This window comes from Bombina bombina, chromosome 3, assembly GCF_027579735.1.
Source record: "Bombina bombina isolate aBomBom1 chromosome 3, aBomBom1.pri, whole genome shotgun sequence".
Classification (NCBI taxonomy): Eukaryota; Metazoa; Chordata; class Amphibia; order Anura; family Bombinatoridae; genus Bombina; species Bombina bombina.
Window position 1 is genome coordinate 67,474,223 of NC_069501.1, and position 19,562 is coordinate 67,493,784.

Consider the following 19,562-nt stretch of genomic DNA (forward strand, 5'->3'; position numbering starts at 1 on the left):
TGTAAGTATAGATGCAATATAATAGCTTTCTTTACATTAAAGCATTCATAAGTGATCGAAACTACACCCACCCGAAGTAAGACACTTTTTCGTTATTCGTTATTAAAAATCTAATGGGGATTTCCATGTTAAATAAAAACAAAGAAAAAATATCAAAAATAATCTTTGTGTCACTTAATGACTACTAGCCAATCATACCCCATACTGAGCATAATCAAATGAAACCAAAGTTAAGACTCTAACTTGGTGATAGGACCCCTCAAGAGCCCCTTGAATGCACTGCCCCTATAAACTCTCATAGGTGATAATGCAACTATAAACATCATATAAACATCTGCCACTGATGCAGGGGGCAGGTCTGTGCAAGGAGCCCCAGAATGTGAAGCTTAGTTTTCATCTAGTGAAACAAGTAGAGTTGCTTCAGGTCCGGCTAGCGATCCACAGTAAACTTCTGTGGGCAGGCAAATAATTCAAATTGAGGAAAAACATCGCAACTGAACGCTGCTACACTCAACATTATTCTCAAGTATCTGCTGATATTGAGAGGAATCCATGCGACCCCGATTCCCAGTACTGGCAGTGGCCAAACAGCCCCACAGCATGATGGAACATCCACCAAATTTTACTGTGGGTAGCAAGTGTTTGTCTTGGAATGCTGTGTTCTTTTGCCACCATGCATAACGCCCCTTGTTATGACCAAATAGCTCAATCTGTTTCATCAGTCCACAGCACCTTCTTCCAAAAGGAAGCTGGCTTGTCCAAATGTGCGTTTGCATACCTCAAGCTACTCTGTTTGTGGCGTGTGTGCAGAAAATACTTCTTCCACATCACTCTCCCATACAGCTTCTCCTTGTGCAAAGTGCGCTGAATTGTTGAACGATGCACAGTGACACCATCTGCAGCAAGATGATGTTGTAGGTCTTTGGAGGTGGTCTGTGGGCTGTTTTTGACAGTTCTAACCATCCTTTGCCTCTCCGATATTTTACTTGGCCTGCCACTTCTGGCCTTAACAAGAACTGTGCCTGTGGTCTTCCATTTCCTCACAGTGGACACTGACAGCTTAAATCTCTGCGATAGCTTTTTGTAGCCTTCCCCTAAACCATAATGTTGAACAATCTTTGTTTTCAGGTAATTTTGGAGTTGTTTTGAGGCCCCCTTGTTGCCACTCTTCAGAGGAGAGTCAAATAGAATAACAACTACCATTCCCTCTCTATATCACTTAAACAAACTATTGTCAAATGTGTTTTGTGGATAAACATCATATCTATATATAGTTGACAAGTTAAATATTAATGTATGACATAAGTAACAATGCCAGTCAATGTTTGCATTAACAGGACAGTAAACATCAAAAAACATAATTTATGTAAGAACTTACCTGATAAATTCATTTCTTTCATATTAACAAGAGTCCATGAGCTAGTGACGTATGGGATATACATTCCTACCAGGAGGGGCAAAGTTTCCCAAACCTTAAAATGCCTATAAATACACCCCTCACCACACCCACAAATCAGTTTAACGAATAGCCAAGAAGTGGGGTGATAAGAAAAAAAGTGCGAAGCATATAAAATAAGGAATTGGAATAATTGTGCTTTATACAAAAAAATCATAACCACCACAAAAAAGGGTGGGCCTCATGGACTCTTGTTAATATGAAAGAAATGAATTTATCAGGTAAGTTCTTACATAAATTATGTTTTCTTTCATGTAATTAACAAGAGTCCATGAGCTAGTGACGTATGGGATAATGACTACCCAAGATGTGGATCTTTCCACACAAGAGTCACTAGAGAGGGAGGGATAAAATAAAGACAGCCAATTCCTGCTGAAAATAATCCACACCCAAAATAAAGTTTAACAAAAAACATAAGCAGAAGATTCAAACTGAAACCGCTGCCTGAAGAACTTTTCTACCAAAAACTGCTTCAGAAGAAGAAAATACATCAAAATGGTAGAATTTAGTAAAAGTATGCAAAGAGGACCAAGTTGCTGCTTTGCAGATCTGGTCAACCGAAGCTTCATTCCTAAACGCCCAGGAAGTAGATACTGACCTAGTAGAATGAGCTGTAATTCTTTGAGGCGGAATTTTACCCGACTCAACATAGGCAAGATGAATTAAAGATTTCAACCAAGATGCCAAAGAAATGGCAGAAGCCTTCTGGCCTTTCCTAGAACCGGAAAAGATAACAAATAGACTAGAAGTCTTACGGAAAGATTTCGTAGCTTCAACATAATATTTCAAAGCTCTAACCACATCCAAAGAATGCAATGATTTCTCCTTAGAATTCTTAGGATTAGGACATAATGAAGGAACCACAATTTCTCTACTAATGTTGTTGGAATTCACAACTTTAGGTAAAAATCCAAAAGAAGTTCGCAACACCGCCTTATCCTGATGAAAAATCAGAAAAGGAGACTCACACGAAAGAGCAGATAATTCAGAAACTCTTCTAGCAGAAGAGATGGCCAAAAGGAACAAAACTTTCCAAGAAAGTAATTTAATGTCCAATGAATGCATAGGTTCAAACGGAGGAGCTTGAAGAGCTCCCAGAACCAAATTCAAACTCCAAGGAGGAGAAATTGACTTAATGACAGGTTTTATACGAACCAAAGCTTGTACAAAACAATGAATATCAGGAAGAATAGCAATCTTTCTGTGAAAAAGAACAGAAAGAGCGGAGATTTGTCCTTTCAAAGAACTTGCGGACAAACCCTTATCTAAACCATCCTGAAGAAACTGTAAAATTCTCGGTATTCTAAAAGAATGCCAAGAAAAATGATGAGAAAGACACCAAGAAATATAAGTCTTCCAGACTCTATAATATATCTCTCGAGATACAGATTTACGAGCCTGTAACATAGTATTAATCACGGAGTCAGAGAAACCTCTATGACCAAGAATCAAGCGTTCAATCTCCATACCTTTAAATTTAAGGATTTCAGATCCGGATGGAAAAAAGGACCTTGTGACAGAAGGTCTGGTCTTAACGGAAGAGTCCATGGCTGGCAAGATGCCATCCGGACAAGATCCGCATACCAAAACCTGTGAGGCCATGCCGGAGCTATTAGCAGAACAAACGAGCATTCCCTCAGAATCTTGGAGATTACTCTTGGAAGAAGAACTAGAGGCGGAAAGATATAGGCAGGATGATACTTCCAAGGAAGTGATAATGCATCCACTGCCTCCGCCTGAGGATCCCGGGATCTGGACAGATACCTGGGAAGTTTCTTGTTTAGATGAGACGCCATCAGATCTATCTCTGGGAGCCCCCACAATTGAACAATCTGAAGAAATACCTCTGGGTGAAGAGACCATTCGCCCGGATGCAACGTTTGGCGACTGAGATAATCCGCTTCCCAATTGTCTACACCTGGGATATGAACCGCAGAGATTAGACAGGAGCTGGATTCCGCCCAAACCAAAATTCGAGATACTTCTTTCATAGCTAGAGGACTGTGAGTCCCTCCTTGATGATTGATGTATGCCACAGTTGTGACATTGTCTGTCTGAAAACAAATGAACGATTCTCTCTTCAGAAGAGGCCAAAACTGAAGAGCTCTGAAAACTGCACGGAGTTCCAAGATATTGATCGGTAATCTCACCTCCTGAGATTCCCAAACTCCTTGTGCCGTCAGAGATCCCCACACAGCTCCCCAACCTGTGAGACTTGCATCTGTTGAAATTACAGTCCAGATCGGAAGAACAAAAGAAGCCCCCTGAATTAAACGATGGTGATCTGTCCACCACGTTAGAGAGTGCCGAACAATCGGTTTTAAAGATATTAATTGATATATCTTCGTGTAATCCCTGCACCATTGGTTCAGCATACAGAGCTGAAGAGGTCGCATGTGAAAACGAGCAAAGGGGATCGCGTCCGATGCAGCAGTCATAAGACCTAGAATTTCCATGCATAAGGCTACCGAAGGGAATGATTGAGACTGAAGGTTTCGACAGGCTGTAATCAATTTTAGACGTCTCTTGTCTGTTAAAGACAAAGTCATGGACACTGAATCTATCTGGAAACCCAGAAAGGTTACCCTTGTTTGAGGAATCAAAGAACTTTTTGGTAAATTGATCCTCCAACCATGATCTTGAAGAAACAACACAAGTCGATTCGTATGAGACTCTGCTAAATGTAAAGACGGAGCAAGTACCAAGATATCGTCCAAATAAGGAAATACCACAATACCCTGTTCTCTGATTACAGACAGAAGGGCACCGAGAATCTTTGTGAAAATTCTTGGAGCTGTAGCAAGGCCAAACGGTAGAGCCACAAATTGGTAATGCTTGTCTAGAAAAGAGAATCTCAGGAACTGATAATGATCTGGATGAATCGGAATATGCAGATATGCATCCTGTAAATCTATTGTGGACATATAATTCCCTTGCTGAACAAAAGGCAATATAGTCCTTACAGTTACCATCTTGAACGTCGGTATCCTTACATAACGATTCAATAATTTTAGATCCAGAACTGGTCTGAAGGAATTCTCCTTCTTTGGTACAATGAAGAGATTTGAATAAAACCCCATCCCCTGTTCCGGAACTGGAACTGGCATAATTACTCCAGCCAACTCTAGATCTGAAACACAATTCAGAAATGCTTGAGCTTTCACTGGATTTACTGGGACATGGGAAAGAAAAAATCTCTTTGCAGGAGGTCTCATCTTGAAACCAATTCTGTACCCTTCTGAAACAATGTTCTGAATCCAAAGATTGTGAACAGAATTGATCCAAATTTCTTTGAAAAAACGTAACCTGCCCCCTACCAGCTGAACTGGAATGAGGGCCGTACCTTCATGTGAACTTAGAAGCAGGCTTTGCCTTTCTAGCAGGCTTGGATTTATTCCAGACTGGAGATGGTTTCCAAACTGAAACTGCTCCTGAGGACGAAGGATCAGGCTTTTGTTCTTTGTTGAAACGAAAGGAACGAAAACGATTGTTAGCCCTGTTTTTACCTTTAGACTTTTTATCCTGTGGTAAAAAAGTTCCTTTCCCACCAGTAACAGTTGAAATAATAGAATCCAACTGAGAACCAAATAATTTGTTTCCCTGGAAAGAAATGGAAAGTAGAGTTGATTTAGAAGCCATATCAGCATTCCAAGTCTTAAGCCATAAAGCTCTTCTGGCTAAGATAGCCAGAGACATAAATCTAACATCAACTCTAATAATATCAAAAATGGCATCACATATGAAATTATTAGCATGCTGGAGAAGAATAATAATATCATGAGAATCACGATTTGTTACTTGTTGCGCTAGAGTTTCCAACCAAAAAGTTGAAGCTGCAGCAACATCAGCCAATGATATAGCAGGTCTAAGAAGATTACCTGAACAGAGATAAGCTTTTCTTAGAAAAGATTCAATTTTTCTATCTAAAGGATCCTTAAACGAGGTACCATCTGACGTAGGAATGGTAGTACGTTTAGCAAGGGTAGAAATAGCCCCATCAACTTTAGGGATCTTGTCCCAAAATTCTAACCTGTCAGGCGGAACAGGATATAATTGCTTAAAACGTTTAGAAGGAGTAAATGAATTACCCAATTTATCCCATTCCTTAGCAATTACTGCAGAAATAGCATTAGGAACAGGAAAGACTTCTGGAATAACCGCAGGAGCTTTAAAAACCTTATCCAAACGTATAGAATTAGTATCAAGAGGACTAGAATCCTCTATTTCTAAAGCAATTAGTACTTCTTTAAGTAAAGAGCGAATAAATTCCATCTTAAATAAATATGAAGATTTATCAGCATCAATCTCTGAGACAGAATCCTCTGAACCAGAAGAGTCCAAAGAATCAGAATGATGGTGTTCATTTAAAAATTCATCTGTAGAGAGAGAAGATTTAAAAGACTTTTTACGTTTACTAGAAGGAGAAATAACAGACATAGCCTTCTTTATGGATTCAGAAACAAAATCTCTTATGTTATCAGGAACATTCTGCACCTTAGATGTTGAGGGAACTGCAACAGGCAATGGTACATCACTAAAGGAAATATTATCTGCTTTAACAAGTTTGTCATGACAATTATTACAAACAACAGCTGGAGGAATAGCTACCAAAAGTTTACAGCAGATACACTTAGCTTTGGTAGATCCAGCAGGCAGTGGTTTTCCTGTAGTATCTTCTGGCTCAGATGCAACGTGAGACATCTTGCAATATGTAAGAGAAAAAACAACATATAAAGCAAAATAGATCAAATTCCTTATAAGACAGTTTCAGGAATGGGAAAAAAATGCCAAACATCAAGCTTCTAGCAACCAGAAGCAAATGAAAAATGAGACTGAAATAATGTGGAGACAAAAGCGACGCCCATATTTTTTGGCGCCAAATAAGACGCCCACATTATTTGGCGCCTAAATGCTTTTGGCGCCAAAAATGACGCCACATCCGGAACGCCGACATTTTTGGCGCAAAATAACGTCAAAAATGACGCAACTTCCGGCGACACGTATGACGCCGGAAACGGAAAAGAATTTTTGCGCCAAGAAAGTCCGCGCCAAGAATGACGCAATAAAATGAAGCATTTTCAGCCCCCGCGAGCCTAACAGCCCACAGGGAAAAAAGTCAAATTTTTGAGGTAAGAAAAAATATGATAATTTAAAGCATAATCCCAAATATGAAACTGACTGTCTGGAAATAAGGAAAGTTGAACATTCTGAGTCAAGGCAAATAAATGTTTGAATACATATATTTAGAACTTTATAAATAAAGTGCCCAACCATAGCTTTAGAGTGTCACAGAAAATAAGACTTACTTACCCCAGGACACTCATCTACATGATTGTAGAAAGCCAAACCAGTACTGAAACGAGAATCAGTAGAGGAAATGGTAAATATAAGAGTATATCGTCGATCTGAAAAGGGAGGTAAGAGATGAATCTCTACGACCGATAACAGAGAACCTTATGAAATAGACCCCGTAGAAGGAGATCACTGCATTCAATAGGCAATACTCTCCTCACATCCCTCTGACATTCACTGCACGCTGAGAGGAAAACCGGGCTCCAACTTGCTGCGGAGCGCATATCAACGTAGAATCTAGCACAAACTTACTTCACCACCTCCATCGGAGGCAAAGTTTGTAAAACTGATTTGTGGGTGTGGTGAGGGGTGTATTTATAGGCATTTTAAGGTTTGGGAAACTTTGCCCCTCCTGGTAGGAATGTATATCCCATACGTCACTAGCTCATGGACTCTTGTTAATTACATGAAAGAAATGTTATTGTTTAAAAATATAGATATTCCCTTTATTTACAATTCCCCAGTTTTGCATAAACAACATTGTTAATATTAATATACTTTTTACCTCTGTGATTACCTTGTATCTAAGCTTCTGCAGACTACCTCCTTATCTCAGTTCTTTTGACAGACTTGCAATATAGGCAAATAATGCTGACTCTTAAATAACTCCACAGGCATGATCACAGTGTTATCTATATGGCACACATGAACCAACGCTCTCTAGCTATGAAAAACTTTAAATTGCTAGTCGTTAAGCCCTTAAGGAGCAGCGTCTTTAGACCTATTGCTCTGTCTATTATAAATTAATAAACAATATGCATTTTTTAAAGGTAACAAAATAAATGGATACATGGAGGATATCTGCAAAGATAAGATTCCTGTTGCAAGCCTTAAAAGTTTGCATACTAAGAGAGAAGCTCTCTACCAGGAACGTATATCAGTCTGATTCCGCCAAGTAAGGTCAGTCCAGCCCCGAAATACCAGGCAATTCTCCTCTGAACAAGGAACATGACAACCCCAGACGATCGTTTCGGCCTCCTATGGGCCTCATCGGTGAGGTGCAGCCATATTCCTCTAAGCACACTGGGCAAGAAGTCCACGTCTGGTTTCTTCAGAGAAGAATTGCCTGGTATTTTGGCGCTGGACTGTCATTGGGCAGGGTCAGACTGATGTGCTACAGGATATTTTTTCTCTGTGAAAAGGCATAGTGTGCAAAAAGAGTGTGCACCCTGAGTGGCAATGAAAATGAACAGGCATGGAAGTTATTCTAGCTTTTGTTCTGTCTCAGCTGAGTGCGTCGCTCTCTTTTCATATTTATGCAAGCCTTAAAAGGACATAAACCCCATTTTTTTTTCTTTCATGATACAGAAAGAACATGCAATTTTAAACAAATTTCCAATTTACCTAGGATTATCAATTTTCTTTCACTTTCTTGTTATACTTTTTTTTAAAGCAGGGATGTAAGCTCGGGCGTGTGCACATGTCTGCAGCATTTTATGGCAGCAGTTTTGCCATGTTATACATTAGTAGGAGCACTAGATGGCATCAATATTTCCTATCATGTAGAGCTGCAGGCATGTGCACGCTACCTAGCTAGATATCTCTTCAACAAAGAGCAACAAGAGAACAAAGCAAATTTGACAATAGAAGTAAATTGGAATTTTTAAAACAAAGTGTATTCTCTATTTGAATAATAAATGAAACCTTTTGGGTTTCATATCCCTTTAACAAATGTATATCCACCATGAAAATTGAACATTTCTGGCTACTATATCTTTAGGGTGGGCTCTTAACAGAAGAGCATACTCACGGAGATAAGGGGATAAAGCAGGACACGTCTTCATGTCCGAGTCTTTTTTTGATGCTTCCAAAGCAAATAAAGTTGGGTCCTTCTCAGTTGAGGAATACTTCCAAAAGTTATGTAACCGAGTCTCAGGTTTTGACATGAAGCGTTCTTCATCTCCATTATAAAGGTATCCAATCCAACCTACAATCATTACGCACACGGCTATCAGCAGCAATATCCTTGTTTTGCAAATCAAATTCTTAACAGCGCCCATTTCTAGATGCTGTTATGGAAGATCCGCTGCCTTTAGAGACTGCTTAAATAATAAAGCAGCAACAAAAGAAATCAAAAATGATGATGCACAGTACAAATGTGTTTGACCATCACAACGTCTTCACGTCCAAAACGTCCACCTGATAATATCCCTCAATCCTAGGGATTCCGAGAACATACTGCTCATTTGGGAAACTGAACCTGCATAAAAAATATAATAGGTGTTAATCAGAAAAACAGAATTTATGTTTACCTGATAAATTACTTTCTCCAACGGTGTGTCCGGTCCACGGCGTCATCCTTACTTGTGGGATATTCTCTTCCCCAACAGGAAATGGCAAAGAGCCCAGCAAAGCTGGTCACATGATCCCTCCTAGGCTCCGCCTACCCCAGTCATTCGACCGACGTTAAGGAGGAATATTTGCATAGGAGAAACCATATGATACCGTGGTGACTGTAGTTAAAGAAAATAAATTATCAGACCTGATTAAAAAACCAGGGCGGGCCGTGGACCGGACACACCGTTGGAGAAAGTAATTTATCAGGTAAACATAAATTCTGTTTTCTCCAACATAGGTGTGTCCGGTCCACGGCGTCATCCTTACTTGTGGGAACCAATACCAAAGCTTTAGGACACGGATGAAGGGAGGGAGCAAATCAGGTCACCTAAATGGAAGGCACCACGGCTTGCAAAACCTTTCTCCCAAAAATAGCCTCAGAAGAAGCAAAAGTATCAAACTTGTAAAATTTGGTAAAAGTGTGCAGTGAAGACCAAGTCGCTGCCCTACATATCTGATCAACAGAAGCCTCGTTCTTGAAGGCCCATGTGGAAGCCACAGCCCTAGTGGAATGAGCTGTGATTCTTTCGGGAGGCTGCCGTCCGGCAGTCTCGTAAGCCAATCTGATGATGCTTTTAATCCAAAAAGAGAGAGAGGTAGAAGTTGCTTTTTGACCTCTCCTTTTACCTGAATAAACAACAAACAAGGAAGATGTTTGTCTAAAATCCTTTGTAGCATCTAAATAGAATTTTAGAGCGCGAACAACATCCAAATTGTGCAACAAACGTTCCTTCTTTGAAACTGGTTTCGGACACAGAGAAGGTACGATAATCTCCTGGTTAATGTTTTTGTTAGAAACAACTTTTGGAAGAAAACCAGGTTTAGTACGTAAAACCACCTTATCTGCATGGAACACCAGATAAGGAGGAGAACACTGCAGAGCAGATAATTCCGAAACTCTTCTAGCAGAAGAAATTGCAACTAAAAACAAAACTTTCCAAGATAATAACTTAATATCAACGGAATGTAAGGGTTCAAACGGAACCCCCTGAAGAACTGAAAGAACTAAGTTGAGACTCCAAGGAGGAGTCAAAGGTTTGTAAACAGGCTTAATTCTAACCAGAGCCTGAACAAAGGCTTGAACATCTGGCACAGCTGCCAGCTTTTTGTGAAGTAACACAGACAAGGCAGAAATCTGTCCCTTCAGGGAACTTGCAGATAATCCTTTTTCCAATCCTTCTTGAAGGAAGGATAGAATCTTAGGAATCTTAACCTTGTCCCAAGGGAATCCTTTAGATTCACACCAACAGATATATTTTTTCCAAATTTTGTGGTAAATCTTTCTAGTTACAGGCTTTCTGGCCTGAATAAGAGTATCGATAACAGAATCTGAGAACCCTCGCTTTGATAAGATCAAGCGTTCAATCTCCAAGCAGTCAGCTGGAGTGAAACCAGATTCGGATGTTCGAACGGACCCTGAACAAGAAGGTCTCGTCTCAAAGGTAGCTTCCAAGGTGGAGCCGATGACATATTCACCAGATCTGCATACCAAGTCCTGCGTGGCCACGCAGGAGCTATCAAGATCACCGACGCCCTCTCCTGGTTGATCCTGGCTACCAGCCTGGGGATGAGAGGAAACGGCGGGAACACATAAGCTAGTTTGAAGGTCCAAGGTGCTACTAGTGCATCCACTAGAGCCGCCTTGGGATCCCTGGATCTGGACCCGTAGCAAGGAACTTTGAAGTTCTGACGAGAGGCCATCAGATCCATGTCTGGAATGCCCCACAGCTGAGTGACTTGGGCAAAGATTTCCGGATGGAGTTCCCACTCCCCCGGATGCAAAGTCTGACGACTCAGAAAATCCGCTTCCCAATTTTCCACTCCTGGGATGTGGATAGCAGACAGGTGGCAGGAGTGAGACTCCGCCCATAGAATGATTTTGGTCACTTCTTCCATCGCTAAGGAACTCCTCGTTCCCCCCTGATGGTTGATATACGCAACAGTTGTCATGTTGTCTGATTGAAACCGTATGAACTTGGCCCTCGCTAGCTGAGGCCAAGCCTTGAGAGCATAGAATATCGCTCTCAGTTCCAGAATATTTATCGGTAGAAGAGATTCTTCCCGAGACCAAAGACCCTGAGCTTTCAGGGATCCCCAGACCGCGCCCCAGCCCATCAGACTGGCGTCGGTCGTGACAATGACCCACTCTGGTCTGCGGAATGTCATTCCTTGTGACAGGTTGTCCAGGGACAGCCACCAACGGAGTGAGTCTCTGGTCCTCTGATTTACTTGTATCTTCGGAGACAAGTCTGTATAGTCCCCATTCCACTGACTGAGCATGCACAGTTGTAATGGTCTTAGATGAATGCGCGCAAAAGGAACTATGTCCATTGCCGCTACCATCAAACCGATCACTTCCATGCACTGCGCTATGGAAGGAAGAGGAACGGAATGAAGTATTCGACAAGAGTCTAGAAGTTTTGTTGTTCTGGCCTCTGTCAGAAAAATCCTCATTTCTAAGGAGTCTATTATTGTTCCCAAGAAGGGAACCCTTGTTGACGGAGATAGAGAACTCTTTTCCACGTTCACTTTCCATCCGTGAGAACTGAGAAAGGCCAGGACAATGTCCGTGTGAGCCTTTGCTTGAGGAAGGGACGACGCTTGAATCAGAATGTCGTCCAAGTAAGGTACTACAGCAATGCCCCTTGGTCTTAGCACAGCTAGAAGGGACCCTAGTACCTTTGTGAAAATCCTTGGAGCAGTGGCTAATCCGAAAGGAAGCGCCACGAACTGGTAATGCTTGTCCAGGAATGCGAACCTTAGGAACCCGAAGATGTTCCTTGTGGATAGGAATATGTAGATACGCATCCTTTAAATCCACTGTGGTCATGAATTGACCTTCCTGGATGGAAGGAAGAATAGTTCGAATGGTTTCCATCTTGAACGATGGAACCTTGAGAAACTTGTTTAAGATCTTGAGATCTAAGATTGGTCTGAACGTTCCCTCTTTTTTGGGAACTATGAACAGATTGGAGTAGAACCCCATCCCTTGTTCTCTTAATGGAACAGGATGAATCACTCCCATTTTTAACAGGTCTTCTACACAATGTAAGAATGCCTGTCTTTTTATGTGGTCTGAAGACAACTGAGACCTGTGGAACCTCCCCCTTGGGGGAAGGCCCTTGAATTCCAGAAGATAACCTTGGGAGACTATTTCTAGCGCCCAAGGATCCAGAACATCTCTTGCCCAAGCCTGAGCGAAGAGAGAGAGTCTGCCCCCCACCAGATCCGGTCCCGGATCGGGGGCCAACATTTCATGCTGTCTTGGTAGCAGTGGCAGGTTTCTTGGCCTGCTTTCCCTTGTTCCAGCCTTGCATTGGTCTCCAAGCTGGCTTGGCTTGAGAAGTATTACCCTCTTGCTTAGAGGACGTAGCACTTTGGGCTGGTCCGTTTCTACGAAAGGGACGAAAATTAGGTTTATTTTTTGCCTTGAAAGGCCGATCCTGAGGAAGGGCGTGGCCCTTACCCCCAGTGATATCAGAGATAATCTCTTTCAAGTCAGGGCCAAACAGCGTTTTCCCCTTGAAAGGAATGTTAAGTAGCTTGTTCTTGGAAGACGCATCAGCTGACCAAGATTTCAACCAAAGCGCTCTGCGCGCCACAATAGCAAAACCTGAATTCTTAGCCGCTAACCTAGCCAATTGCAAAGTGGCGTCTAGGGTGAAAGAATTAGCCAATTTGAGAGCATTGATTCTGTCCATAATCTCCTCATAAGGAGGAGAATCACTATCGACCGCCTTTATCAGCTCATCGAACCAGAAACATGCGGCTGTAGCTACAGGGACAATGCATGAAATTGGTTGTAGAAGGTAACCCTGCTGAACAAACATCTTTTTAAGTAAACCTTCTAATTTTTTATCCATAGGATCTTTGAAAGCACAACTATCCTCTATGGGTATAGTGGTGCGTTTGTTTAAAGTGGAAACCGCTCCCTCAACCTTGGGGACTGTCTGCCATAAGTCCTTTCTGGGGTCGACCATAGGAAACAATTTTTTAAATATGGGGGGAGGGACGAAAGGAATACCGGGCCTTTCCCATTCTTTATTAACAATGTCCGCCACCCGCTTGGGTATAGGAAAAGCTTCTGGGAGCCCCGGGACCTCCAGGAACTTGTCCATTTTACATAGTTTCTCTGGGATGACCAACTTGTCACAATCATCCAGAGTGGATAATACCTCCTTGAGCAGAATGCGGAGATGTTCCAACTTAAATTTAAACGTAATCACATCAGGTTCAGCTTGTTGAGAAATGTTCCCTGAATCAGTAATTTCTCCCTCAGACAAAACCTCCCTGGCCCCATCAGACTGGGTTAGGGGCCCTTCAGAACCATTATTATCAGCGTCGTCATGCTCTTCAGTATCTAAAACAGAGCAGTCACGCTTACGCTGATAAGTGTTCATTTTGGCTAAAATGTTTTTGACAGAATTATCCATTACAGCCGTTAATTGTTGCATAGTAAGGAGTATTGGCGCGCTAGATGTACTAGGGGCCTCCTGAGTGGGCAAGACTCGTGTAGACGAAGGAGGGAATGATGCAGTACCATGCTTACTCCCCTCACTTGAGGAATCATCTTGGGCATCATTGTCATTGTCACATAAATCACATTTATTTAAATGAATAGGAATTCTGGCTTCCCCACATTCAGAACACAGTCTATCTGGTAGTTCAGACATGTTAAACAGGCATAAACTTGATAACAAAGTACAAAAAACGTTTTAAAATAAAACCGTTACTGTCACTTTAAATTTTAAACTGAACACACTTTATTACTGCAATTGCGAAAAAACATGAAGGAATTGTTCAAAATTCACCAAATTTTCACCACAGTGTCTTAAAGCCTTAAAAGTATTGCACACCAAATTTGGAAGCTTTAACCCTTAAAATAACGGAACCGGAGCCGTTTTTAACTTTAACCCCTTTACAGTCCCTGGTATCTGCTTTGCTGAGACCCAACCAAGCCCAAAGGGGAATACGATACCAAATGACGCCTTCAGAAAGTCTTTTCTAAGTATCAGAGCTCCTCTCACATGCGACTGCATGTCATGCCTCTCAAAAACAAGTGCGCAACACCGGCGCGAAAATGAGGCTCTGCCTATGATTTGGGAAAGCCCCTAAAGAATAAGGTGTCTAAAACAGTGCCTGCCGATATTATTATATAAAAATACCCAGATAAAATGATTCCTCAAGGCTAAATATGTGTTAATAATGAATCGATTTAGCCCAGAAAGTCTACAGTCTTAATAAGCCCTTGTGAAGCCCTTATTTACGATCTTAATAAACATGGCTTACCGGATCCCATAGGGAAAATGACAGCTTCCAGCATTACATCGTCTTGTTAGAATGTGTCATACCTCAAGCAGCAAGAGACTGCTCACTGTTCCCCCAACTGAAGTTAATTGCTCTCAACAGTCCTGTGTGGAACAGCCATGGATTTTAGTGACGTTTGCTAAAATCATTTTCCTCATACAAACAGAAATCTTCATCTCTTTTCTGTTTCTGAGTAAATAGTACATACCAGCACTATTTTAAAATAACAAACTCTTGATTGAATAATAAAAACTACAGTTAAACACTAAAAAACTCTAAGCCATCTCCGTGGAGATGTTGCCTGTACAACGGCAAAGAGAATGACTGGGGTAGGCGGAGCCTAGGAGGGATCATGTGACCAGCTTTGCTGGGCTCTTTGCCATTTCCTGTTGGGGAAGAGAATATCCCACAAGTAAGGATGACGCCGTGGACCGGACACACCTATGTTGGAGAAATGGTGTTAAAAAGTTTAAAACAGATTATAATTCACTAGAGAGAGAGCGCAAAAGAGAGGGGGAGAGAGAGAGCAAAAGAGAGGGGGGAGAGAGAGAGCAAAAGAGAGGGGGGAGAGAGAGAGCAAAAGAGAGGGGGGAGAGAGAGAGCAAAAGAGAGGGGGGAGAGAGAGAGCAAAAGAGAGGGGGGAGAGAGAGAGCAAAAGAGAGGGGGGAGAGAGAGAGCAAAAGAGAGTGGGAGGGAGAGAGTGCAAGGGGTGGGACCGCTGTACTGCAATAAATGGTCCGTGTGAACGGTCTTTAGGACTAGTATACAATAAAAAGACAATGCAATAGCACTTACTATGAATGTGAAATGAAGAGTGGAATATTTTCTGGCAAACTGCAGTTAATCCAGTTTTCCCTCCTCCCCCTGTACCATGTGACAGGCATCAGCGAATCACAAAATACGTATCTATGTATATACTCTGCACATGCTCAGAAGGAGCTGGAGCCTCGGACATCAGGCATTCAACAAGAATGTGCACGTTTTGATAGTGGAAGTATATTGTAAAGATTGTTTTAACCTGTGCGCTTCGTCTGAATCATGAAACTTTAACTCTGGCTTTAGTGCCCCTTTAAAAGATCATATGCTCCCCAAAACATACACAAAGGTCTGAGTTGCAGTTAGATACATGCGGGCGCCAATCATTTAAAAAAATACAGGGAACCGAAAGCACCACTATGCAATGTAACACCCGGTACTATCTAGTGAAGAGATAGCTAATTTAGTGTGACTCATGGGATATTGTAATGTCTGTTATAAAGAGTAACATGAATTGTATTTTTATAGACAGCAGAAATCTATTGCCTAATGTTCTCCCCAGGACCTATTTAAAGGGACATAAAAGCCAAAAAAATATTTCATGATACAGAAAGAGCATACAAATGTAAAACAACTTTCCAATTTACTTCTATAATCAAATTATCTTTTGTTTTCTTGTTATGCTTTGTTGAAAAGCAGGAAGGTAAGTTTAGGAGTGTGCACGGGCCTGCAGCACTATATGGTTTTGCAACTGTGTTATACATTACCAAGAGCAGTAGACGGCAGCACAATTCCCTGTCATGTAGAGCTCCTGACATGTGCTCGCTACCTATCTAGATATCTCTTCAATAAAGAATAACAGAATTACGCATTTGATAGAAGTAAATTGGAAACTATTTTAAAAATAGTTTTCTCTATCTGAACCATGACAGACAAACTTTGTGTTTCATGTCCCTTTAATGGGCACACCACCCAGCTAATTTTACTGACCACTTGGCTAAAATATAAGCCAATATTTATCTAAAATTAGCTATTAAATGTTGTCAAACATCCTCTACTGCCAAATGCTGATACTGGACACATCTTAAAAGGACATTAGCTATATCTTGCCTTTTTGTAAGTGAGTTGTTCCATATGAAATCAATACATGTGTTTTAGGTAATTACTCGCATTTTTGGTTAGCCCATACTTTTTTTCTATAAGGGCTATACAGCTCCACATGGTGTCTTTGTAAAACTGTTCTTTTTAATGTTGTGATTTATTGAGCCTTTGTAACTGTATGTCTGTCAAAATATGACTAAATAAACCTCCATTTTCTACAAATGTAGGCCTTCAAATTCAGTGGCGTGCTAGCAACCTGATTTCTTACCCTGTACGTCGCTTATCTTTTAATGGGGCTTGATTTTTTTTATAGCGCAGTCTCGTCACCTCACTATTTCAGGGGGCCTGGAGGAGGGAGGTAATAATATATGAGCAAAACCAGTGGTGTACAGGGTACATTGTGGTTGTTAAGGGGAAAAAAAAGTTTGTGTTACACCAAGTGGTACAAAAGTTATAGGGCTTAGAATATGGTGAATATGTTCTCAGCTTTAGTTAATAGCAGACTATGAGGCCGAATTATGAAAGGTCTTGCGGACCTCATCCGACAGTGAGGATCAGGTCCGCAAGACCTCGCTGAATGCGGAGAGCAATACGCTCTTTCCGTATTCAGCATTGCACCAGCAGCTCACAAGAACTGCTGGTGCAACGCCGCCCCCTGCAGACTCATGGCCAATGGGCCGCCAGCAGGGGGTGTCAATCAACCCGATCGTACTCGATCGGGTTGAATTGTGGCGATTCCTGTCTGCCTCATCAGAGCAGGCGGACAGGGTTATGGAGTAGCGGTCTTTAGACCGCTGCTTCATAACTGCTGTTTCTGGCGAGTCTGGAGACTCGCCAGAAACACAGCCCTTTAAGCTCCATACAGAGCTTGATAAATGGGCCTCCATGAAAACATTCTACATCCGGTTGCAGGCGGACTTAGCAGGTCTGAACTAGTAGCACAAAGCTCGTCTTGCCTGTTGAGGCATGTAGTATTTGCTGGTTTGAACCTGTAACAGCTAATGCTTGCCTTGCAGTCTGGAAAGTAGGCTAGTTCTCTCATACAGTCTTTAAAAGTCTTTAATTTCTATACTTCATACTGTATACTTGAGTTGTTTGGTTTGTTTTTTTACTTTTTGCAGACTTAAAAATGGAGTGTTCTATCTGCATTTATATAAGGAAGGTATTTGAATCTAGCATACAGCTGATCATCAGAACCCAAAGATATAACTCATTTTATTGAAGAGCAGGAAAGACTCCAAGCCTTAAGATCAGGATGTGAAAACATAGAACACAATTGCACATTTCACACAAAAAAACATTTTTAGATAAATATTTTCACATTTATGGAAAATCTTGTTCTGATCCTTACTAATTCCACACATAAATACTGCAAAGAAATCTCACGGTGAGATAACCTTGCTGTAGCTACAAACCGTACTCAATTTAACCTGATTCCAGGTAAAGCTTTGTGCTCTAAATGCTTACAAAAAGTACAAAATGCTCAGAAAAATCTGTCAGATGACAAATCTGAACCCGTTTTAATTGAATCTGTTAATAAACCCTGTTCAGCACAAGGTGAATTCCACCGATTCCAGAACACCAAAAGGAAGGTGTCAAAGATTGCTGCAATTGTATCTGATAAGCTAGAAAAGTCTTTTGACTTGGATCACTGCTAAAAGTGGACAAGGAAGAAAGCTATTTTTGTACTTTAGGGGAATAATATAAAAGACGTATTCTCTCAAAGAAAAAACTGCAAAAACTACCAAAAAAAAAAAAATGTAGGCAGACATTCTTAGCTTACCTCCTAAAAGTTGGAGTTTGTTTATCAAATATCCAGAATAAATTTAAAGCTTGAAAGTACGCAGCTCGGCTAACCCACAAACTAAGAGAATAGAGGGTGGAGTTTTGGCACATATTGCAAGCAAGAGTCCGCAAAAAGTTAGATAAGGCTACCGTCAGATTAGTAAAGATGGATTTTGAAAATGATGAGTACATTTAATGCCTTCCAAGAAAAACTGTATCTTTCAGAGGAGAGGATGACACCAAACCAATGTCCAAAAAAAGACTTGGACATTTTGCATTGGTTAAACACCATAGTGTAGGATTAATAATCTTAAAATGACGTGCTCTAACAAATTACAGCATGTCATTTTTTAACATAGTCAAAGCTACACTTCATGAACACTTCTTGCTTTGCAAGCATGGCATACTACTGAATTTAATCTAGACACATAGCATGGCATACTACTGAATTTAATCTAGACACATTAGGCAGGGAGTCCACATCTTGTTTCATCCATGACTCTTATGAAAACTTCCCCATAGTAATTAAACATTTATACAAAATATGGACGCGCTCAACAAGGAACAACAAACAGACTATTATTGCCCTTTAAAGGGACATAAAACCCAAAATATTTATTTCATGATTCAGATAGAACATACAATTCTAAACTACTTTCTAATTTACGTCCATTATCAATTTTTCTTCATTATCTGGGAATCTTTCATTTTTTCAGGAGTGTGCCCATTTATGAATCACTTTATGGCAGCATTTTTACAAAAATGTTATTCATTTGCAAGAGCACTAGATGGCAGCATTATTTCCTGCCATTTAGTGCTCCAAACACCAACCTAAAAACAAATAATGCCATTGGGAACAAAACAAATTTGACAATAAGAGTAAATTGGAAACTTTTTTTAAATTGTATGTTCTGTCTGAATCACAAAATAACATTTAGGGTTTCAGGACCACTAAAAACAGTAGAATTGTTAAAGGACAACTTCCAAGTTATGAAGCAATTTCTCTTTAGCAATTTTTTGGAGCTAGACAGAAAGATGGAACAACAATTTCCTGATTGTTTTTATTCAAAGATAAAACTTCAGGAAGGAAAGAATAGCTGGTTCTCAAAACCACATGATGAAAAAAATCAGGTAAGGGAATCACAGTAAAGAGCAGAAAGTTCAGATATTCTTCTGGCTGAGGAAATGTCCAAGAGAAAAAGAACTTTTCAAGACAACAGTAGAAAATCCATAGACTGAGTCTACAAAACTCTTAAAACCAGTTTAAGGCACCATGGAGGAGAAACTGATCTGATAACCGGTCTTTTCCTGACCAAACATTTAAAAAAGGGTTCAGTTTCAAGGGGTCTAGAACTAGTTTTGTGATACAAGACAGCTAAGGCTGAAATTGAGCCCTTAAAGGGAACAGGTTGATAAACCCTTTTCCAGACCATTCAGCAAAAATTGTACAATACAAGGAATTTAAAGA

At 40.8% G+C, this 19,562-nt stretch overlaps 1 protein-coding gene across 2 annotated transcripts in view; it reads right to left on the minus strand.

Annotated features, from left to right (window-relative positions):
- B4GALT4 (beta-1,4-galactosyltransferase 4) overlaps nt 1-19,562 on the minus strand; it is a 397,258-nt gene that overhangs the window by 266,862 nt on the left and 110,834 nt on the right. For both annotated transcript variants that reach the window (XM_053705849.1, XM_053705850.1), the window contains one exon: nt 8,559-9,008. In XM_053705849.1, coding sequence (XP_053561824.1) covers nt 8,559-8,808 — 250 coding nt within the window. In that variant the 5' untranslated portion in view covers nt 8,809-9,008. The remainder of the gene's footprint in view (nt 1-8,558; nt 9,009-19,562) is intronic.